Here is a 23278-nt window from a genome sequence, read left to right on the forward strand (position 1 = left end):
AAGAAAATATATTCTGAAACCAAATGAAGGTTAAAACTGCAATCGTCTTTAATTAAGAGGCGTGCTGCATCGCATCGATTTGGATTAACCTCGTTCCAAAGTTCTCACCCAGAGCATCATTCACACCCTGCAGTGAGCCATTATCACGATGATTCATCATCTCCACCCAGGCGTATTTCTCAAAAAGGGGACACCGACTCTCTCCCGCGGTGGACGTGGGCCTTTTCTCTCCCCCCCACCCCCCCGTTCAGTGGGAGGAGCGTTACACGATGAGGATTAATGCGGGTTCACCTATGTGCGCGTACGTGTGCGCGCGCGCCGCGGGGGACCAGGTCGCTCGGCAACACGGCGTGCTGTTATGAAAAGGAGGACATTCTGGAGGTGTGACCATAAGGAGCGACCTCGGTACGTTTCTCCCTCAGCGGAAATCCCGCCGTGTGTGTGTGTGCGTGTGTGTGTGTGTGTTTGCGGTCAAACCTGCTTGAGCGCTGTTTGCGGCAGAAAGAACCCGGAGAGGATCCGTCCGAAGGTAAGAAACAGACAACAACAATAAAAACAACAAATAGCTTTAAATAGTAGCTTTATCGCACTTGTTTTCCGCGATGACGTGCGGGCATTGCCCCGCGTGTGCGTGTTTTTTCTCTGACAGTTGCGGAGCGTGTGATTGACGCGTGCGGGTGGGGGGACGGGTTGGGTTTCAGGGCAAACCAGAGGTCTCGGTTGGGTCAACTGGGAGGGGGGGGGGGGCGAGAGTTCCCAGTTAAACAAACTTGACCGCTTACTATAAAGTCCTCGCCTCCTTCGAAAGGGAAATACAGTTTTTTAGTTGTTTTTTTTGTGTTCCACTTTGCTCGTGGCTGCGCGTCCTCGCCGTGGAGACAACGTGGACGCGCCCTGTCTCTAATCATAGCTCGCCATTCCTTATAAAAAAAACACGTGTTCAAATGTCTCTGGTTCCACAAGGAGCGTCATTGCTTATTCTGCCCACGTGCTGCTGCTTATCCTGTGTTGACGCACAGTTGTTCTAGAGCAGAAGTGAAGCCCACCTGTCCTCTCATTCACCTGTTGGGGCTCCTCGTGACCTCAGAAAGCATCATTAATGTTTCATAGCCTAATGTTTGTTTCTGTTTGTGTGGTTTTTAAGTATACAAAGCTTTTTTAGGGGTGCTATTTAAAGGGATTGACTCATCAGTTAATAAGTTACAATGTAGTCTTTTTAATAAGGCCATAAATGTTGATAACAAATTCACAATTACCCAAGAGAACCAACCCGTGAGGTGAAGGGTTCGAAATGTAAACATTACTTTGGATGAGACGTAACCAGGAATCAATCGATTATCAGAAACGTTTTTGAAACCCGTGGAAGGAGTTTGAACCGTTGCTATGGGGATGGTTATGGTCACTTTCGAATCTCCTGCCTCCCCCAAAAACCTGCTTTGTGAACTCAAAACTGTTTTAAATATAAAATTGTGAGGTTTTAAGGATCGCGGTGAAGAAGTTGGCTGTGATTAGGTAGTCGTGATTGACCACCTCTGTTCTAAAGAGGTATCTTCCTAGTAATCGGTCACATGGGGTCTCTGGCTGCCTCTTAGTCACTTCCACTCCGGAGACTACAGCAAAAATGTAAAACCTTGTGAATTTGCCATTCATCTTTAGTTACTGCGCATGAATACTGACGTGTAGCAAAGAATTCAATATTATTAAATATGGCTAATCAGTAATCTGTATAATTACCAGCGACATTCAGAAGGGATTTAAATTTCATTTAGTGGTAATGCCGTTAGATTGACTTTAGTTTTTTTTCTCTGTCTCCATCGCAGCCATGACAGTCGTAGTAATGTGATTGGATTAAGGTCACAAGTCTGAGACCAGATGGGCTTCACCCTGCTGGTCCCTGTACACAATGTCACTGATTGTAGTGTTAACAAAAGGCTTCTTAAAACAAAATAAGTAATAGAAAGCTTGTGTTTCATTGTAGTTATTGCAACAAAAAAAGCTCTAAAATGTACAGTTGTTTTGGTCTTGATACGTTTAGCAGAACCTGTGGGAAATTCAGAGGGAACAGGTGCTGCCATCCCCATATCAGCAGGTGTGTGTGTGTGTGTGTGTGTGTGTGTGTGTGTTAACGTTTCCCACCACAGACACAGCCAGCTCAGCTTTGCCCCGTGTTTGGGATTACCCCCACCTTCCCTACTTCTGGGCCCCCACCTGCCCCGAGAAAGTCACCAAGCCGCCGTGAAAGCGAGTCGGGCGACTGGCTGGGGAAGTAATTCTCGTTGTCGTTTTTTTTCACCCATTTCTTTCTTTCAAAGGACAGTCGAACAGGGCTATCGCCCGCCTGTCTTTGTTGATGCTTTGCAGCTACAGCTGCGAGGGAAATAGCTTATTTTAGCATAAACACTTGGTGCATAGACAAACAGTCAGCATGACTGTGCTAAATTTGAAATTCAGTACTATTGTTTTTTAAGATATGGTCGAGGAATGTTGTCCCGAGCAGAGGATGGAGATACTTTCCTTTGTTGAATTGCAATTTCTAGTTAAAGTATATTGATTAAAGAAAAGAGACATGTGTTTGTACCAAAGCGTCGGAGGTGTTGGTACGTGTTAGTTTTGACGTTTTAGACGGGGCAAAAAAAGCTAACTAAGCTTCTCGGCCTATGCTAGCTTAGGCTAACGCACTTTAGCCCCATAGGAAACCTACAGATGCCAGTGTGGTGTATTCTTTAATTCTGTTTAAAGTACATGTTTGTTGGCTCACCCGTGTCTCCGCTTAGGAGGCGGAATCCCCCTAGTTTTCCGGCTAACTTTGTGTCGTTTTTTTTCTTCAAAAGAGCAGCTATTTGGTGTGAAAAGAGTGGAGAATGTGGTTGAACCGCCCGGAAACGACGGCACAAAACCAGATCCCCCGGCAGAGTAAAACATTGTTCAGCTCAAAGTCCAGAAGGCCAGTGTCTTTACAGAGCGCCACCAGCATGTAGTACGTTAGTTTGCATCTCTTTTGCCATGGAAATATGTGAGAAAAAAAAAACACAGCCTTGCAAGGAGGAAAACGGGTCGCCTAATCAGGAATCAGGAAACGTTTATTGGCATTATTGTCTTGGCGGTTGGTGCATGACTGAAGACAGTACAATAATGACAACATAGTGCAGCAATAAGATAAAAATAAAAGTATAATAAAATATATGCTATGGGTTAGTACGCTAAAGCTATGGGTTAGTAAGTAAAAAGAGATTAAGATAAAATTTGAAATAAAGACCAAGTGCACCAGCTAAACAAAGTGACAAGTGACAAGTGAAAGTGACAGTAATTATCCACACCCAAGCTAATATTTGACCCATATAAGCCCCAAAGGCTTTTTTTCGGTATGTTCTGCATTTAAAAACCAGTTTTCTTTTGTTAGCTGCGTGTCAATGGCTGTTTGAGCCTCTGTTTTTTTTTAAATCCAGTGTGCTAATGGCATGGGGGCAGTTCTTCTCATCTCTGTGATAAACATTCGGGAACTTCACAGCCACGCTGTATCTTCCATTGCATACGCAAACCAGGCTTCTTCATGTTATCAGCGAGTGAGACGTGATGCAAACGAGCTTTAGAGGAAGCACCGGGAGCACAGATAGGATTTTTCCCTAGTCACCAGGTTTCGTACACGCAACATGGTCATTTAGCCTTTGAGGGTTAGAAAAAAACATGTAATAAACTTGTAATGACCTGTTAAGTACTTGAAGGCCTTTGTAACATTTGGGTGGTATGAATTTTGTGGGGTAATTAATCGATTTTTACGATTACTTACATTTAACACATGTTTGCAATGAGTGAGGTGGTTGTTCCACTCCTTCAGTACAGACTAAAATACCTCAACAATTGGCTGCCATGTGTCCTCTGAGTAAAATGTTTGGACAACTGTTAGCTGGATTGCCAAGAAATTTGACACACGCGTTCACATCCTCTAGGACTAATTGTTATGCCTTTATTATGATCCCAGGAATTTTTGACTTTTCAGCATCAACATTTGTTGCTGTTTTTGTTTTTATTAATTCCTGCAAAACTAATTGCATTCCTACTGGCACAGCTTTTACTTGTTAGGTAACCCTGTCAGGGTGCATGTGCTTGTGAGAATCCTCAGACAGGCAGCAGGGAGCAACACCAGCTGCTTACATAATCACAGTGTTAGCTCATAAGTTATTTACAGTCATTACTTAACACCTACCTGTCTGTGGAAGAGTAGGATTTATGTATCATGGAGGGCAGTACACAGGAATATATGATTAATAACATTGCTTTATTTGAAAGTCACATATATAATACTAACAATAAATTGAATTAGTTAAAAAGATGTCACCGGGTAAATTATTACTTTCTAATTATAATTTTTTTCGCATTTGACCACAGAAATTACAACAAATTTGTTTGAGGTAACATTTTGTGCGTTTGTTGTGTTGTTGAATGAATGAGTACGGTGAAGACTATAAATTATTAGAGCAGGCACTGGCTTCATTTGTGGCCCTCCTTTTAAATATTTCATTAGCCACTATCACTTTAATGGGCCTGTCTTTCACTGCGTTGCCATGGCGGCTACCTCACCACCCTCAATTATGTAATAAGGCGGGTTCAACTCTTAACAGTCTGACTTTTCTTCTGTCTGCTGGAGGTTCCAAGTTCAAAGCGCCTCACCTCAGACCCAATATCTCTATGCATATATCTACCCTCTAATACGACTCGCTAGAATTGAGGTTAAAACTCCTGTTTAGCGAGAAATATGATCTTTTATTCTGAGTAAAGGGTGTGTCCGGCCATTGAGCTTTTTCATCAAGGCGACGCCCGGGTGTGTGTATGAAAACCTCTTCGATGACAGAAAGCTGACGACACCCGAAACCAGATCAGGAAAAACAGACAAAACCCTTTTGAGGCGAGAATTTGTCTCTATAACTCTTTTTTTTTTTGAGTGTTGGGCTTTTATCTTTACTCCTTTGTTTCTTTGCAAAAGCCTGAGGTTGCGTGACCAATAGTTCTCGCTTCATGTTTACCTTGGGAGTGAGCAGACGAGAGCCTATTTCTCTCTTCGATGCATCACATATGAAACCATTCATAGTTTCCAGCTGTATACGTGTACTGAAAGTAAATAATGACTTAAACCGATGCAACAGTTGGAAAGGCAAGTCAGGTCCATGAGAAAAACACACTTTGTGACAATTCCTGACTCTTATCTAGTCTCTTTTTTTTTCCTAAGAATGAGCCAAAAAAACAACTTTTCGGTCTGCGTCAATTAGCTAAGACCCACGGGAATAAATGGAGGCATCAACTGATACTGAAAAAAAACTAAAAATAGCCAAGAAAACAAATATTTCTAATGGTGCGACTGAATTACTGAATGCTCCCGACCCGACATCTAAGAACAGGAAAAGAGAGAATTATTGTCTCTGGCTGCGGAGACGTGGAAGCGACAAACTCCGTGTAATTATCAAATTGCCATAAGTGGGATAATTGGAAGTTGGGAGAATCCGGCGGAGGCTTCGAGTCGCAGTGAGGCTGTAAACAGACCAACGCGTCTTCAGCAACACCACTCGCACGTGCACTAAAGATGTATTTTTAATACCCTTATATTTCAGCGCCTGCTCTGCTTTGTCCCGTTTCTGGGTCTACTGTATTCCAGGTTATTTTGAGCAAGTGGAGCGGTGGCTTCTGGGTAACTGTGGGCTCCATGTGACAACATGACAGCAGGTACTGTGAATGGGAGCACGATGTGGGTCATGATTTTCATTAGCAGACCCTTCACTGGATCGGCCGTGAAGCTTTAGTTTTATCGTTTTGTAAGATGCCGATGCTCGGTGGCACATCGATTCGCTAATTCCAAGTCTTTGGCCTTTTTGGCTCAAATGAACTGTAACTAATGGAGCATTTTTTGAGAGAAGAAAGTCAGTATAAATCGGTAATCACTGTTTATTAAGCCAAGCCAAGCTGGCAAACTGACGAGGCTGTTGATGTACAAAGCAGGATATCAAGCAGCTCAGGACCAAAAGACAACAGGGTGAAAGATATGATTGTTTTTTTTACAGTTTTACATGTTTGCTAAAATATTGTCAGATTATGGCTCATTCATTTAAACTAGTTGTTAGTTTATCTTCTCTACCAGCGCCTTTGGCCCAAACAATAAAGGATTTTTGGGGGGGGGCATTTTCTTTGGTTCTTTTTATACATAAAATGGTTACAAAACTATGATATGTGTTGAAAACGCAACAATTGACACTTATAATCTCAAGCACACTTCTTCCGTTCTGTAATTTCTTCTCAGCAATGTATATACAGTGAGACAACATCATTTCTATTTGTCTGGCTTGTCGTCTTCGGGTGAATCAATTTTATTTCAAAGGGAACCGTTTTGGAAAAGTCGACGTACAATAATAACCGATATAACACGGGCCACAGCGAATATCCTCCAAAAGCAATGAGAACATTAATGACAACAGGGCAGAAAAAAAGAGAAAAGGATTGTTCAATATCCGTTTTTCACTGCTGATGTACAGAATGAGGTTATCGGTTACACAGGATGAAATATTGCAGCTTTTCTAACACAACAAGTTTGTAGAGCTTGAGTATGTGGCTTGAGTATGTGGAGCGGCCCTGTCTTTAGTTGCCCGGCCGCCAAAGTGTAGACGGCGAGCTTGAAACTGCGTGTGCGTTTGCCCAAAAGGAACAGCGAGTCCCTGTGAGTTACGTCGACTCTAGTGTACATCTCCACGGGCGGCGTTTGTTCTGGGCTCCTCGAAATGTGTGAGTCCATCCAGAGGCGCAAAATCCTCCTCTCCTTTTTAACATATATTCACACACACACACATCGCCATCTGTCTCCCTCTCTGTGCTTTTTTTGAAAGATTGCATGTTTTAGGCGCCGTGCGGAGTCGATTTATTCTGCGTGATGTCACGCAAACGTGTTTCTGATTATCGTTATGCATGTACGGGACATGGTTTTCCCCCGATGGCCCGGTGTAATTGCTGGAGAGGGAAAGTTGGCATCTCGCCGTTGCGAAGGATGCCAATTACATCACAACACTAATTGGAAGAGACAATGGGGTTATTGTCCCACGAAAGGAGGGATCATGAGGATTTGATATTGAAAATCTGGCTGAAACATGCGACCCGATTGGTTCATTCTGAACTTTTTTATTTCTGGGAACAATGTTGCTGTCCTTTTTCTTGCGCCTCCTACTTTTCCCTACACTTTCTCTCTATGTCTATCTTTTTTATTTTAAACTCTCTCCCTCCCCCCCCCCCCCCTTTGTAACCTCCTCCCTCTCCATCTCCGTCCAAAGAATTGCTCCCAGAGAAGCTTGCTCACTTCCAGTCACTGCCCACCATGCCTCGCCTCTCGCTCTGTGCTCCTCTCTTTGCCATGTCTTCATTTTCCCTCCCTCGTTTTGTGACAACAGGACGAGAATGAGGTCGCGGCGTGCGTAGGACGAGTCCCCGCCCCCCCCCCCCCCCCCCCCCGTTGACGATGGCTCAGCGACGGTAAGTAACCCGATAAATACACGCTGACCAAGCAGCGTTTTCCAATTCCTTCTCAAGAATCCAACCGCATTCCTTCTAACTGAAAACAGATGGTGAAAGTTTCACTGTGGGCCTCAGTGTTTCTGCCTCGGATTCAAAAGAAGTGGTTGAGCGGCGATTGGTTGAGAGGTTGATTTATTGTCTGGGGGGGGGGGGGTGGGCTTGGTGCTTATGGCCTGCAGTTGCTCCGCGTTTCCCAGTTGATCCCCTGCGGTGATGGGATCCTCTGCCGTGCGAGCGTTTGACAGGGCGCTGACGTTGCGCTTGGCGTTCAGAAGACTTAAAGCACAGCGGGCGGTCTGCGGCTCGGCTGCAGTGATGCTGGTCCGAATTCCGCGTGGACATTGGCGACGAAGCCCACCGATCAGGTTGACGGTGTCTTTAGTTAGTTGGCATGTCGACGTGAGCGTTTAGCTGAAACTGTTTTTATATCCATGTGGTATCATTGTAGTTCTGATCGTAGTCAATGCAAACATTGACTTTCTGCAGGCAGAAGAAAACGTGGGCGGATCAAATGTTTAATGCAAACAAGCCAAGAGAACCTCACGGCTACACGTGTTGACTCTTCCAACCTCCGACTCGCCTCGTTGTTCACACCCAGTCGTCCTTCAACCTTGCAAATGTTTCTGCAATGAGAGTGATGTCCGGGGGGCCCTGCAGGAATCCACCACGGGCCTCTTACGTAGCCAGTACAGCGTGCGGCCAAAGTCGGCGTCCCTCCTCCTCCTCCTATGGTCACCTGACCCCTTGTTATTGTTCCCCTGCATACCTGTCATAGCTGCCGTCTAGCCACGCAAGGAGGGGGAGGTGGTGGGGGAGGAAATGCACTACAACCTCCAGACATACCAGTGCATCTGTGCTGCTGTTTTTATGAATCAACTCACTGTGGCCCGGTGTCTAATCTGCGTGTGTATTTTTTTTTCTCAGGGTGATTATGCTGCCCCACGTGGTTAGGCTCGCACCAGCGAGCTGTCAGGAGTGTCCTCCTTCCGCCTAGGACATGGTTTAACCCACGCACGACCCCGGTCACCGCGATGGCCTCCATGGTTGCCAATGGAAACCCCGACGGGCAGTCGCTGGTCTTAAAAGGGGTGGATCCGGAGACCTGCATGATCGTGTTCAAGAACCACTGGTCTCAGGTAAAACGCCCCGCGCACCACCATCAATCCGTCTGCACGTCTCACCATCCGTCTGACTAGTTTTACCAGAGGTAGACGTTAAAGAAGTAAAATGCAACTTTTGGAGTCTACCCATTAGATTTTGTACAGATAACGACTAGCAAAATTGTGCTGTAGAAATGTAAAACCTTCAGTAAACACTTTTCAGGTGTGATTTTAAGAGTAAGATAATAAAAAAAAAAATCATAATGATTTTAACTTATTAGTGGAAACTATATTTCATCAGACTCTAATTATAAGCTTGCCTGGAACGTGTCTTTCGTCATAAGTTTTCAACTTTGACTCTCAAGGTGTTTGTCTTGTGGGTGAGTGGTTATCATTTATATTATGAAGTTATTTTGGTTGGTGAATTTGGATTCATGTAGACAAATTGAATACAAACCTGTTGTGGATAGTGGGTCACTTTAAGCAGGCTTGGAGCATAAAGCCTCCCCGGAGGGCTGTATATTTTGTCTGTACGTTTACACCTTCTCACATTTCTTCACTAGTCTCGGCCTGACACTGAACAGATAAAATGAGAACTCCCTGTTCAGAATAAAGCTTGTTTAGCTTCAGGCGACCCGGGAGCCCAATTTCTCTCCTGCAGAGTCTTATTTCCACGCTCAACTAATCAGTGGAGCGATAAGAGCGCTCTTGACTTTGGTTTCAGTTCGGGAAAAACCTTGAAATGCGAGTAACAAGTCGTAAAGTAGCATCTGTCAGAAGCGCGGCGTGTTTTTATAGGCAGATTAGGTCTGTGTTCGCTTGCCGCGTCTTATCTGCCGCTCTCCAGGCCTCGCTGAGCTCATTGTGTGTTTGTTGTGACATGCAAAGGGATCGTTCCGGTTGCCCTGACTCCTTCCAACCCGGGGCCCGTGTCACGTGACGTCTTTTTTTAGCGTTCCATGTGGAAACACCGCCACGCGGCGTGCATTCAACGACGTGTTCAGCTGTCAGAGTTCTGACAAACGAGACTTGACGGAGCTCCCAGTCCCTGAGAGGAAGTTGCTTCATGGTGGTTACAATAGAATAGCACACATATAGAACGTTAACGACATTAAAAACTCCATTGTTTCTCCGCAACTTTAAGAGTAATATTTGTTGTTATTTTTTGCAGCGTTAACACCTTTTTTAAAATTTGTAATTCAGAGCACTGCCTGAATCTGACACTGCGTATGTCATTGTGTATTAATAATTCATAGGAAAACTCATCTGGGCCTGTTCTGTGTTTCTGAAAAACAAGAAACCTGCATCAGCAAATTTAAGAGTGATCTCTTTTTGCGGGTTTTATTTTGTATACAAGTACAGGTTAGGGTTGAAAACAGGACACACAGTATGGTGCTGTCTTGAACTTTTACTTTAGTAGGTGTGTTTTTTTTTAAACCTTTTTTAATTATCATGGGATGTTTGACATCTTTACACCGGCAAACTCCCCAGCACCAGTCTGAAAAGCTCCAGTGAAGCAGAAAGGGCTTCGCTCAACAGAACCACTGGTAATGAGCACAGAGTAAATGCTCTTTTAATTTCACCATGCTGATTTATTAAGCCGGTTGTGGCCTGTGATGATTACATATGAAATGAATAGTTCAATCCTAGCCTTAAAAAAAAAAAAACGCTATCATTGTCAGGGTCGGTGCTGGAGCAGGCGGAAGCAGGACTCAAAAGCCGAGGTTCTCGATCAAAAAGAGTGCTCTTTATTCCAGACAAAACTGATAACGTGCTCCAACAGCGTGGGACATATAGACAATGACACGACACTGGACAACAGGCACACAGGGCTTAAATACACAAGGGAGGTGCAGGTGATTGGACACAGGTGGGATCAATCAGGCAATCACAGGACAAGGCAGGAAGTGAAGTTACCCAGGAACACAAGAGACATGAAAACTACAAAATAACACAGGAAGAGAGACCAAACCGTGACAGAACCCCCCCCTCAAGGACCGAATTCCAGACGGTCCTCAAGGGGAACAGAACCAGAGAAACACAGACAAGGGGAGGGAGGGTGGGAACCCAACGATCTTGGACCGCGCAGGGAACTCAGGGTGATGGCGGCCATGTGTCGGGTCCTTCGGGGGGTCTACCGCTACGGCGACCGGGCTTCAGGGTCTCGGGGGGGGCGGCCGGGCTTCAGGGTCTCGGGGGGGCGACCGCTACGGCGGCCGGGCTTCCGGGTCTCGGGGGGCCGACCGCTACGGCGGCCGGGCTTCAGGGTCTCGGGGGGCCGACCGCTGCGGCGGCCGTGCCTCGTGGCGGGGGGCGCCGAGCTGTGCGGCTGCGGCGTCGTCGCGGCGGGGGGCGCCGAGCTGTGCGGCTGCGGCGTCGTCGCGGAGGGGGGCGCCGAGCTGTGCGGCTGCGGCGTCGTCGCGGAGGGGGGCGCCGAGCTGTGCGGCTGCGGCGTCGTCGCGGCGGGGGGCGCCGAGCAGTGCGGCTCCGGCGTCGTCGCGGCGGGGGGCGCCGAGCAGTGCGGCTCCGGCGTCGTCGCGGCGGGGGGCGCCGAGCAGTGCGGCTGCGGCGTCGTCGTGGCGGGGGGCGCCGAGCAGTGCGGCTGCGGCGTCGTCGTGGCGGGGGGCGCCGAGCAGTGCGGCTGCGGCGTCGTCGTGGCGGGGGGCGCCGAGCAGTGCGGCTGCGGCGACGTCGTGGCGGGGGGCGCCGAGCAGTGCGGCTCCGGCGTCGTCGTGGCGGGGGGCGCCGAGCTGTGCGGCTGCGGCGTCGTCGTGGCGGGGGGCGCCGAGCAGTGCGGCTCCGGCGTCGTCGAGGCTTGGGGCTCCGGCCCAACCCCTGACCCCACCCCCCCTTCAAGGACCGACTTCCAGGCGGTCACAAGAGGGTGGGAGGGAGGGGTCATCGTCGGGGGCCGGAACGGGCGGAGACTGGACTCTGGGGGCCGGAACGGGCGGAGACTGGACTCTGGGGGCCGGAACGGGCGGAGACTGGACTCTGGGGGCCGGAACGGGCGGAGACTGGACTCTGGGGGCCGGAACGGGCGGAGACTGGACTCTGGGGGCCGGAACGGGCGGAGACTGGACTCTGGGGGCCGGAACGGGCGGAGACTGGACTCTGGGGGCCGGAACGGGCGGAGACTGGACTCTGGGGGCCGGAACGGGCGGAGACTGGACTCTGGGGGCCGGAACGGGCGGAGACTGGACTCTGGGGGCCGGAACGGGCGGAGACTGGACTCTGGGGGCCGGAACGGGCGGAGACTGGACTCTGGGGGCCGGAACGGGCGGAGACTGGACTCTGGGGGCCGGAACGGGCGCTGACGGGCGTCTCGGCGCCGGAACGGGCGCTGACGGGCGTCTCGGCGCAGGAACGGGCTGGGGCAAGCGTCTTTGGACCGGGTCAGGAGCCGGGGCTGGAGGGGTTCGTTTCCTCCTCCTCCTCGGGCTCTTCCTCGGGTTGAGGAGGTCCCTTAGTTCCAGGCACGCCTTCTGATAGCTCCTGGGACCAAAAATGAAGTCCGTCTTGCGCTGGAAAAACGGGCTCCTCACATCCAGGTATTCCGGGCCCAAGTCGTACCAGGAGTCTGCTGAGTCCTTCTTTGGTCGTGTCATTCTGTCAGGGTCGGTGCTGGAGCAGGCGGAAGCAGGACTCAAAAGCCGAGGTTCTCGATCAAAAAGAGTGCTCTTTATTCCAGACAAAACTGATAACGTGCTCCAACAGCGTGGGACATATAGACAATGACACGACACTGGACAACAGGCACACAGGGCTTAAATACACAAGGGAGGTGCAGGTGATTGGACACAGGTGGGATCAATCAGGCAATCACAGGACAAGGCAGGAAGTGAAGTTACCCAGGAACACAAGAGACATGAAAACTACAAAATAACACAGGAAGAGAGACCAAACCGTGACAATCATTTTGAAGTTAATACCCCAAATCAGATACCCAAAATGAATGCTTACCAATACACATATTCTAGGCATCATAGGTTAACAAACCTTAAAGGTTGTCTGCTGAATTCAGAGTAAATATATCTATTGCCTCTCAATGGCTTTCTATACGGCGACAGCCATATACCAAATATATTTAACTACAATACCTTTACAGGATACAGAGAATTAATAAATCGGCACAACAATGCGTCGAGTAATCTCTACCTGAGCAGAGCTTCTTCTTGCTTTGTCAACATAGCAAGTCGCCCGTGTTTTAGTGCATGTGAGCTCTTTGCACTTTTTGGCCCGTGAGCCCAGGTAGAAACGTGCTGCCGGCTCGGGCGTCGCGTTGTTGAGGGGCGATCAAAATGCTTCCAGGCCTCGTGAGCACCTCGTCTTCAGCTCGCGCTTGAAGTGCCATTTGTAAACCGACTCTCTCCCTGTGTGTCCAGTGAAAACAAATATCCCGTGAACCCGGCTGTTCCCATTGGACCACTGGCCCCTGTTGGGCTCAGGCTGAGATCACAAACTCTGTTCTCCTGTTTCCATCAGCTGTGCCCGGCCCTCTTGTGCACAACCAGTTATTGTCATGGCAGCAGTGTCAGGCCGGGAACACTGGACCCATTATTGTGACTCTGGTTTCTATGCAGCCGACACACACAAGGGAGGGCCTGGATACACAAAGGGCCGTTTCACCGTGTGCTACCAAACTGAGTTTATCTGCACTGTGCCGCTGCTCTGTTTACACCCCATTATAGTTGTTAATTAACCTGTCAGGAAGCAGGGTTTTACCTGCATCACATCCCCATCAAATGAACATGCCGTAAGCACGGCCTCTAAACAAATAAATCTGCTATTGACAGAAGACACTAACTCGTGTCAATTCTTTTTCATAATACAGCACGTATGATTTGATTATGTGAGTGGTAATACTTTAGCGCATCTTTGTCACCACGAAGGGAAAATGATTCTATGCATTCAGCGCAGAATGAAGCCGAGCGCTCAATTTGCTCCCTTCTTGGATTCCACACTTTCTGCATGAAAGCATTGTTGGAATTATTTGGATAGTCAACCAATAAAGCTTTGTCCCATCGAAATGTTTAGTACACGTCTCCAGTACAAAAATCCATCTTGGCTGTTCTTCCGTGCATGAACATCCAACAGTTTGTGGTTAGTAAAAATCCCTTTTGTCTCTAATTTCAGGTGGTGAAGATCCTAGAGAAGCACGACCCCCTGCGCAGCAGCTCCACCCTGTCCTCCCTCAGTGTCATCCACCTCAGCTCCGGCTCGAGCGGGGCCCCTCGCTTCGGCCCCATCCCCGGAGACGAGGCGAGCGCCGTGCAGAACTACGTGGAGCACATGCTCTTCCTTCTGATGGAGGAGGAGAGCGGTCAGGTCGGCGCCATGGGCCCCATCCTGGAGTTCGTGGTGCTGGAGAACGTCATGGAGCGCCTCTTCGTGTGGAGCCTCCGCCGGGAGTTCACGGACGACATGAAGCTGGAGCAGCTCAAGATGTACGAGATGCTGGTGGGCCAGGCCCGCCAGCCCCTGCTGCACCACAAGCCCATCCTGCGGCCGCTCATGATGCTGCTGTCGTCCTGCTCGGGCGCCGCGGCGCCGCGGGTCGAGGCCGAGCTGGTGCTGCTGCTCAACCAGCTGTGCTGCGTGCTGGCAAAGGACCCCTCCATCCTGGAGCTGTTTTTCCACACCAGCGAGGACCAGGGAGCCACCAACTTCCTCATCTTCTCCCTGCTCATCCCCTTCATCCACAGGGAGGGCACGGTGGGCCAGCAAGCCAGAGACGCCCTGCTGCTCATCATGTCGCTGTCGGCTGAGAACGAGCGAGTGGCCAAACACGTGGCGCAGAACACCTACTTCTGTCCGGTTAGTCCCTCCCACGGATACACCTTTATAGCTTTTTGCGACATTGTAATTCTCTCTCAGACTGCTCCGCTGAGGGTTTCTGATCTTCTTAATTGACTTAACCCTTGCGTATGAGGGGTTGCTCACATTCATTAGTTCTCATCAAAAAGTCCCGGACTCCAGTGGCCTTCGTTGCCGACAAGAAAAAGAATCGGGCGACGGGTATGCAGATGAATTCACGGAGCGACTTGAAGCAAGGTTAAACCCTCTCGTTGGGTGTTACAAATGTCTGGCATTCATAAGATTAAGGCACGGTTGCAAGATAATCCTGTGATAATAATGCCATTTACCCAAAGCTGCAGACATCGCAATGAGAAATTGCTTTTGATGTGATGCCAGTTTAACAAGTGCAGCCTGAATTTAATTGGTTTCACTCCGCAGGCAACAAGGATAATCCTACAGAGGATGCATCAATGGAACACTAATGATGTATCATTTTACAGTTTAATTACTCTGCTATAGACTCTGCTACAGTTCTTTTTTTTAAAATAACACCTCCTCAGAAAGGCCAGAAATACAAATATATATATTAAACTAGATACTGACCATTTGTTACACGGAAGGCCAGTTGACATCAAGGAATTAATTAGTGACCTGATGATCAAACCGTGATGATCTTGAAAAATAGTTATAGGCAAATAAAACTGCTGCTCATAAATGTTTATAGAGCTAACCTGTGGGAGGTATTGAATCCTTATGTAGCCTATGCCGTTATGAGGAGGAGCAAGCTGGTGGATGTGTACTGAAGGCTGCTACAGTTCTATGCTTTCATCTGCATTATAGACCTCATTAAGTATTTTGAATTTCGGAGTGTTAGTAGTTCTTATTTTCGCACATATTTTGTCAAACTAAACGCTATATTGTCTTGAAGATGCTTTTTTTTTTAAAGAAAAAGTCTCAAAAATAAAAACGTGGGAGATCCAAAACTGTAAACCACATGGCAGTCCATCCAATAGTGGTCAAGAATTATTCACTCAAAACCGAAATCCGCGTGAGGAAAAGTCATAGGATCAGTTTACACATTTTACACGTTCACAATTTTGATAATAATATAATCCGTTATAAACCCAAATCCGCTTTTGACCTGATGCGGAACGTGTAATTTGACGTTGGCATGTCCCTCCCTCTGTCTCCAGGTTCTGGCCACCGGGCTGAGCGGCCTGTACTCGTCCCTGCCCACCAAGCTGGAGGTTCCCAGTGCAGAATGGCACTGCCTGCACAAACAGGACTGGCTCCAGATGCCGTCCCTCGTCCAGTTTCTCAACTCGCTGGAGTTCTGCAACGCTGTGATTCAGGTGAAGACGCGTGTTGGCTCACGATGCTGCGCACACACACACACACACACGGCTCTGTGACACATTTAGCATCCACACGGTTGCACAGGTTTTATCCACAGGTGGTAAATGCCGCCAACCTTCTGCTTGACTGCAGTCACGGCTAAATGTAATCGACTGTTCCCAGGTGGCCCACCCGGATATCAGAGACCAGCTGGTTAGCTACATCTACAACGGATTCCTCGTGCCTGTCCTAGCACCTGCTCTGCACAAGGTTGGTGTTCTCCGTCCTTCTCCTCTTCATCTCCACGTATGGCCCGATTTAGATGCAATGATGCCCCTTAGTAACTAAACATATTATTGAGAATAGCAAGAGCAAGAGCAAAAAATAAAATGTCTGTGTGGCCGAAAAAGGCAGAAATCCAAGGAATGTATTTAGGAAGTGTCCCGGTGTAATTAATACTTTTAAGGTTCTATTTGCTTTTATCTATGAAAATGAAAAGGTGTACTGTATACTCAAACAAAACATACCAATATCTTGATTGAATCTGTAGACCTACTCAATAGATTCTTCTGCGGCATCACGTTTTGAATCTGCATTTCGGACTAATGACGTGTTCCTCCTGTGAAGTTCACCCTGGAAGAGGTGATGACCACCACAGCATACCTCGACCTCTTCCTCAGGACCGCGTCTGAGCCGGCGCTGCTGCAGACTTTCCTCTCTTTCATCCTGCTGCACCGGCACGAGAGCGTCCACATTTTGGACACTCTGGTCAGCCGCATCAACACGCCGTTCCAGGTGGGCAGCGAACCCGGCGATCTGCCGACTGCACCTCTGCACCGTGTGTCTGGTCTTATAACCACACACAGCATGATTCATGTCTTAATTACCCTTGGAAAACAACCCCACAGGCCATTTTGGACCCATTTTTGAAACTCCAAATGTAAGCCCCAAAGCTGGCAGAATGTTTCCATGGTGATGCTCAGCGACATCCTCCAGTTGGTGAAACAATTGTTTTTTTTTGTTTTAATGCATTCCTCTATTATGAGATCCTTTTGTTCAAATCATGAACATGAAACAGCAAAGGTTCTTTGTCGGCTTCGGCTCACCTGAACCTCAGCGGAAGATATGAAACATGTTTGATTTTTCAAATGTTTTGACCCCGAGCCAAATTAAACTTCTCCTCTAAGCTTTTTGAAGTGTAACAACCAAATAATTATTCATAATTATTTCCTGTTTCTTGATAATTCAACAACACTTTCAGCAGTAGTTGAAATCCTCAGTTGTTGTTGTGTGTTTTAACTCTGCAGTTGGGCACTGTGTCTCTGGCACTTTTCCGTACTCTCATTGGCTTATACTGTGAAGATGTGATGCTGCAGCTCATATTGAGGTGAGTGGCACGCACACACACACACACACACACACACACATACTTACCGCATGCCAGTTATGATGCATGGTACATCTATTGGGTTTAAGAAATCATGAGCTTTTTCCTTGTACTTCCCACTGTGCAGATTTGTGTTTCCATATGCCCCCACCCCCCCTCCCAAGCCCCTTTGTGCTCGGCGCTGGTTTTCCTAACAGGATCCGTTCCCTTTGGCCTCCCCAGGTACCTGATCCCTTGTAATCACATGATGTTGAGTCAGAGGCGCGTTGTCGGGGAGAGGGACTGCTACTCTGTGTCAGCGGCCAAGATCCTGGCGCTGACGCCGTCCTGCTGCTCCCCCGACCGCAGCCCCCCGCCACTCCGACAGCTGGAGTCCATCCTCTTCTCCAAAGGTTCCAAGACTCCCAACAGCACCAGCGCCTCGGGTAAGACGTACGGGACATTGAAAGACTAATCCGGTTTGTGACAGCTTCATTCTCGTTTTGCTTGGACATAATTGGCATCGGTTATTATGACGTTGTAATCATTGGAGACCTGCTCAGTTCCAATGAGACAGGATCATCATGAAGGTTGTTAACAAGCCAACTGTTTTATCCAAACAATGGAGGGGAAACAAAAGAGCAGATGCAAGTTTTAACACGCTGGAATAATCCTTTATAAGCAGTACTGGATGGACACAGATGCATCGTCTTTTAACCCTTTGAAGGGCTTGAAAGGTGCCGTTGAGATTAAGCTCTTGCTATCAGCTGGGTGAGAGATTGTCTAGTGTAAAGCCTTCAATACTTTTGATTTCTTAAAGTACTGTACGTGCTACAGCAAAGCCCAAATGAAGGACTGGATTTCAGCAGCTTTGAGGATCAGCTTCTATGAGCTTTTATGAATGTTTTCTTTGTTTTCCGTTCCTTTGAAATCTGCAGCAAAGCAAATTCATCCGTCACATTTTTACTGTTCATAAGTGGATAAGAGTGCATGTTATTACCTTCAGTAATAGTGGTGTGCGGACCAAATAAGCAGAGGGAGGAAAGCAGTAATAATGCTAAAACCCAGTATAATTTAATAACATTACATGTTGATGGGTATTTTTCTGGGACACGAGCACATGACCCGGGAATTCTGTCAGATAGAGAGATCTCCTGCCTTTCGCTGCATTACATCACTTTGCCGCCTGTAGCTACAAATCAACCTCATTAGTTCCGCTCCGCACCAACGCTCAGCCTTTACCCGCAGTTCACATCTCTTCTTCCTGCTTCCAGAGGAGACGGAGAGTTTCTCCGAGGACGACGACGGCGCGGGCCACTCCTGCACCATCGGCTCCGAGGTCTTCCTGGACGTCAGTTATCTGCATTACCTCTACGACGCCCGCCGCAGCATCGGCGGCTGCACGCAGGCCTGCCGGGTTTGGTCGGCTCCGTACGACGGCGAGGACCCCCCCCCCGAGAGTTACCGACCCGGCGTCCCGGTGGAGCCCGGCCCGAAGGGCTGGCAGGCCCAGGCGGCCGCAAGGCGCGCCCCGCGGCCGCCGGCGCCTCACCCCCGCGCCCCTCCGCCCCCCGGGGCCGAGCCCCCCGCCGTCGGCCCGCAGGAGCTGGAGTGGGACGACAGCTACGACGCGTGCCCGGTGCAGAGCGAGGTCGCCGCCCCCCCCGCCGCGGAGGCCGAGCGCCCCGACGAGCCGCCGGCGCACATCCAGGAGATGAGGAAGACGGCCACCATGCTGGTACGGGGCGCGTACGTCGAGGAGAGCGAGTTCCAGGACGACGTCATGGTGTACGACCTCGTCGCCAAGAAGGTCACCAGAGATGCCGAGGGCGGCAAGCGGAGCCAGCCGGGAGCAGCGGCGGTCCAGCTGAAAAACGGACTCAGTTTGACACTTCCGCCCTCCGCGATTGCGGATAGAAACCCCGCGGACGCAGAGTCCAAAGGTGACGCGGCGTATAATTCCCACGAGTTGGGCCGTGACCTGCTGGCTCAGTATGAGGAGCTCATTCGTACGTTGGACACCAAAACGGAGGGGAAACCGGTCAGAGCCGATGGCGAGTCGAAGAAGCCCGTCACACCTGCACAGGCGAAGGAGGAGGACGAGGACGAGAAGGAGGACGAGGAGGAGGAGATGGATTTCAGCTCTTTCTCCCCCGAGACACCGGAGCCGGAGAAAGTGGATTCACCATTCGGGGCCAAATTTGTCGGCGGGGTTGCGGCGAGAAAGCAGTCGGCGCCTTTTACCGGTAAGCAACGAATGGGGGGGGGAGAAAGAGTCTCCGCTTCGTCTCGAGAAAATATATATATATAAAAAACTGCACGATGTGTAATGCCGCCTGCGACCGTTCCTCCCGCAGGTCCGTTCGTCAGCGTGCTGCTGTCCCGCCTGGAGAACATGGCGAGCAACTCGCTCCACGTCAACCTGCTGCTGACGGGCATCCTGGCCCAGTTGGCGGCCTACCCTCAGCCCCTCCTGCGCTCCTTCCTTCTCAACACAAACTTGGTCTTTCAGCCCACCGTTCGCTCCCTCTACCAGGTAAAACGTGTGTGTGTGTGTGTGTGTGTGTGTGTGCAGCCAGGAGTGAGGCTTGTGCTTGCCTTCTTTTGCCTCGAGGCGTGCGCACTGCTGAGTCGACAGAATGAGGTTTGGCTTTAGTTGCGTTGCTGGAAGATGTCGGAACTTGCAGTTTGGCTTTTCAAAGGGGAGAGTTGAATTTTTGTAACCCGAGCGCAGTTCTGCAGCTGCACCTCGGCGAAATGAAGACGGCTTCCTCGTTTCTCCCCGCCGATCAACAGATTGCGATCAGGCAGCGTGTTTTAATTAAAGCTCGGGGAGGTTGCATTGAGGAAAAAAAGAAAAAACAGCAGTATTAAAAAAAAAGGTATCCAACTGAAAAACTCATCTCATCCAATGAAAGTAGGAGGCGTCAGGCCTGTTGCCTCAAGAGGATGTGTTTTATGTTTTTTTGCTTTAATGTCATCAGTTTAGAAGCGAATGCACGGTGACCCTCTTGTTGTTGTCTATTTTTTAGGTCCTGGCCACCGTGAAGAACCAGATAGAGGAGCAGGCTGCCACCAGGAAGGACTTCCCACAGCTGATCACTGCCGCACAGCACTGGCTGCTGGCCAGGGAGACTTCCTCTGTAGCTGCAGGTGACGATACACATCAGGAATATATTTGCTTTCTATGCGAGCCACGGCTAGGAAATATACCCACATGCATCTATAACAGAATTAGCACGAAAAATCCAGTGTTTAAATGATTCCCTTTCAATTCAGACTTCCATGCAGGTTTTACTTCAACACTCTGAAATGAGAAGAACCATAATGTCATTTTTACACTTTTTGTTACCATCATGACCATTAGAGGGGCTGGTAGTCTGAGTTGTATTAGTATTTTCAGTAGAGAAGTTGGCCCCCGCGGGGTAAGACTTGGTTATTGCTTTCCACGAGTCATTGAGTTCCTCAATCTCAAAAATGTGCCGTCAAAAAATGGGTTAAGTTTAAAAAAAAAAAAAAAAAAAACCCATCTGCATTCATTTTCGGGTCGTGTCTGATGGGAGCCATAATAAATTCCACTTGATTTTCTTAACTGGTGCAGCAGCTGAGAAACAGTCTGAGTGTCAGGGATGGTTTTTGAACTCGGTTCTTGGGTTTTGTATAAAGCTACAAAAAAAGACCTTGTGGAGAGAGAAGAGCCAGAATCTTCTGAGGGGGAATTTCTAAGTAGGTTAACATGGATACTCTCCTTTCTTCTACATGCTTTTTTCTATGAAAAATGAATACTTTTCAGACTAAAATGCTATAGGAATATGTCCTGAATTCCAACTCCTGCACGGCAGAGATTGTAGTCCTGTCTCTACGTTGATTTTCTTTTTCTCCCCTTTTGTCGTCGTTTCTCACAAAATCTTCCCAACGTTCTCAGGCGAAAGCGGAAGCTCCGCCCACGGCGAGGCGGGATGCGCGTTGACGAGCTCGCCGCCGCCGAAGCCCAAAGCCATCTCTCTGGATCGGACGGAGGTCTTCGCCGCGGTCCTCTTCACGGAGTTCCTCAAGGAGCTGGCCGCCATTGCACAGGAGCACTCCGTCCTATCGTACATTCCCATGGAAGAGTGATCGCGTCCCAGCAGACTCCACTTCAACACCCCCCCCCCCCCCGAGAGACTGATAGAGACTTTTTATTTTTTCCAGCAATGCCTTTTTGGACTTATTCAGGCAATATTTAATGAAGAAAGCCGATCCATTAATGTACACAACTATTTAAAAAAAAACAAAAAATCCCAAGAAAAGATAATCAATCAATCTTTCTGGTCTTCAAAGTTCTGTTTGAGGGCCGAGAAGGAGGCGTAACCTTTGGGCTGCTCCAGGTCCACTAACCAAAGATTCTATCAATCCTCAGGGCCTTATCTGAAAGGACTCTGAACGTCGCTGCTCCGTGAGGTTCTGCTCAATCCTCAGGGTTCGGAGAGTTGCTGCCTCCTCAGAAAGCAGATCCGAGCCCCACGTGGAGCCGGCGCCGCGTTCAGAGGGCGGGCCTTTGAATGTTTCTGAACTTTGGTGTTTCCACGAATTTTTGTGTGTTTTTTAGATTTGTTTTTCCTTTTCATTCATGGCGGTACCTCAGGTGTCTTTTTTTTTTTTTTTTTTTTTTTTACTGCACGTTCTCAATCAGCCTTTGGGTGAAGCGTTTTTTCTACATTGCACTAGTTTCTCGCCTCATCTCCAGACTGGGCCTCCGAAACCAGCATTGTCCTTGCTTTATTTAATTTGCCTTATTTTAGTAATGCTTTGTGATGTACAAAAAGGTCTAATGACACGGGACACTATGCAAATCAAGGGTATTTGGGGTATAATTACATATTCTCAGAAGGGGAAGGGCTATTTAAGAGTTTCTATTGCCATATATTTTTTCACGTGGTGACACTACAGACTAGTTTTCATGGTTTGTCATCATTTTCTATTTAGGGGTTGTGTAGGGTTTTGTAGTTGTAAACTGTCTCGTATCACTGCTAGAAGAGTCGTAGTTTTGCATCTGTGGAAAAGTGTCTCTCGTTGTAACGGTTACGGGGGGCGGGACTGTTGAGCATCGCCTTTATTTTAGTCCTGGTATTTTAAAGGGTCGTTAATATCCGACAGATACATTCTGTTACAAATAATGCCTGTTCTGTCTAAACAAATGTACCAAGACGGATATATTTCAATTTTTATAATAATAATTAGTTCACATTAATGCCTGATTTCAAATGGGTTTTCACAGGAACATTATTTCATTTGAAGCTGTATATTATCAAAAGTGCGACATTCAACATATTTTGTTTTGTTTCATTATTCCTTCACAGAAGGAAAAAATGAGATTTTCTTTTTTCAAACTACTTTTCTAGGAGTGAAAAAAAATCTCCATCCATTCACAACACGACATAAATAAGTCTCGGAAATATGAAAATATAATATATTATAATTCAATTGAAATGCAGACACATATCAGAAATGATTAGAGCGCTTTATTCACAGCTCCATTATCACTGAGATAATGGAGCACTAAATCTAACACAGTAAATTATAAGGACATGTGTTTGTTTTATAAAACTCATCTTAAGTGTCTTGTTAATAAGACAAAGAACTGAGTTCAACACGATTCTTCAATCTGGATAATGTGTTTATTCTCCCGTTTTCAATCCATTCAGTTTTTACTTGCGATATATCATGCAGTTAGATTTCTTTCTGTACTCGTATAGTTTGAAAAGGCCTTGGAATCGTAATATTTGCATCAATCACAGGCATTTTCAGACTGGTTCAATAAGTATTTTTCTCTGGTAAGAGAATGTTGCTGAGCGCTGTCACTAAAGACTCGTCTACCAGCAGATTCATTCAGCACCTTGTGGAATAAAGACGGGAATCATTACCAAGAACTTTCTTTTTATTCCATAGATTTGACCTTTTTACACCATTTGGCCTCAGTTTTCTGCCCAATATATATATATATATATATATATGAAATCAACTTCTGGTAAATAAAAACTGGATGCACATATTTTGTTGACATGTGTCAACTTACGCAATCTAAACTTTCTGTCCTTTGTGCCAGAGGGAGTTTCTGTTTCTTTTGTTCTGATGTCTTTATTTAATACACCTT

At 47.8% G+C, this 23278-nt stretch overlaps 1 protein-coding gene across 4 annotated transcripts; it reads left to right on the forward strand.

Moving 5' to 3' along the window:
* Positions 1-286: 286 nt before the first annotated feature.
* fhip1aa (FHF complex subunit HOOK interacting protein 1Aa) lies at positions 287-23204 on the forward strand. Of its 4 annotated transcripts, none has more exons than XM_037471225.2 (12): positions 287-529; positions 8470-8681; positions 13782-14462; positions 15638-15796; positions 15963-16049; positions 16407-16574; positions 17087-17166; positions 17389-17591; positions 18420-19391; positions 19503-19681; positions 20178-20298; positions 21071-23204. In XM_037471225.2, exons 2-12 carry the CDS (start codon positions 8577-8579, stop codon positions 21259-21261), a joined length of 2946 nt encoding a protein of 981 aa, XP_037327122.2. In that variant the 5' UTR covers positions 287-529; positions 8470-8576; the 3' UTR covers positions 21262-23204. The 4 variants fall into 4 exon arrangements, with proteins under 4 accessions (XP_037327122.2, XP_037327120.2, XP_037327119.2 ...); XM_037471223.2 differs by having other exon boundaries at positions 287-405; XM_037471222.2 differs by lacking the exon at positions 287-529 and adding an exon at positions 7459-7503.
* The last annotated feature ends 74 nt before the right edge of the window (positions 23205-23278 follow it).

This window comes from Pungitius pungitius, chromosome 9 (assembly GCF_949316345.1).
Source record: "Pungitius pungitius chromosome 9, fPunPun2.1, whole genome shotgun sequence".
NCBI classification, from domain to species: domain Eukaryota; kingdom Metazoa; phylum Chordata; class Actinopteri; order Perciformes; family Gasterosteidae; genus Pungitius; species Pungitius pungitius.

What these genes read in the sequence shown, in the direction of transcription:
- fhip1aa (XM_037471225.2), top strand. Translation starts at nt 8,577, where the DNA reads ATGGCCTCCATGGTTGCCAATGGAAACCCCGACGGGCAGTCGCTGGTC. An exon ending in TCTGCAACGCTGTGATTCAG is followed by an intron (nt 15,797 to 15,962) that starts GTGAAGACGCGT and finishes GACTGTTCCCAG; the next exon opens with GTGGCCCACCCGGATATCAG. An exon ending in TAGCACCTGCTCTGCACAAG is followed by an intron (nt 16,050 to 16,406) that starts GTTGGTGTTCTC and finishes CCTCCTGTGAAG; the next exon opens with TTCACCCTGGAAGAGGTGAT.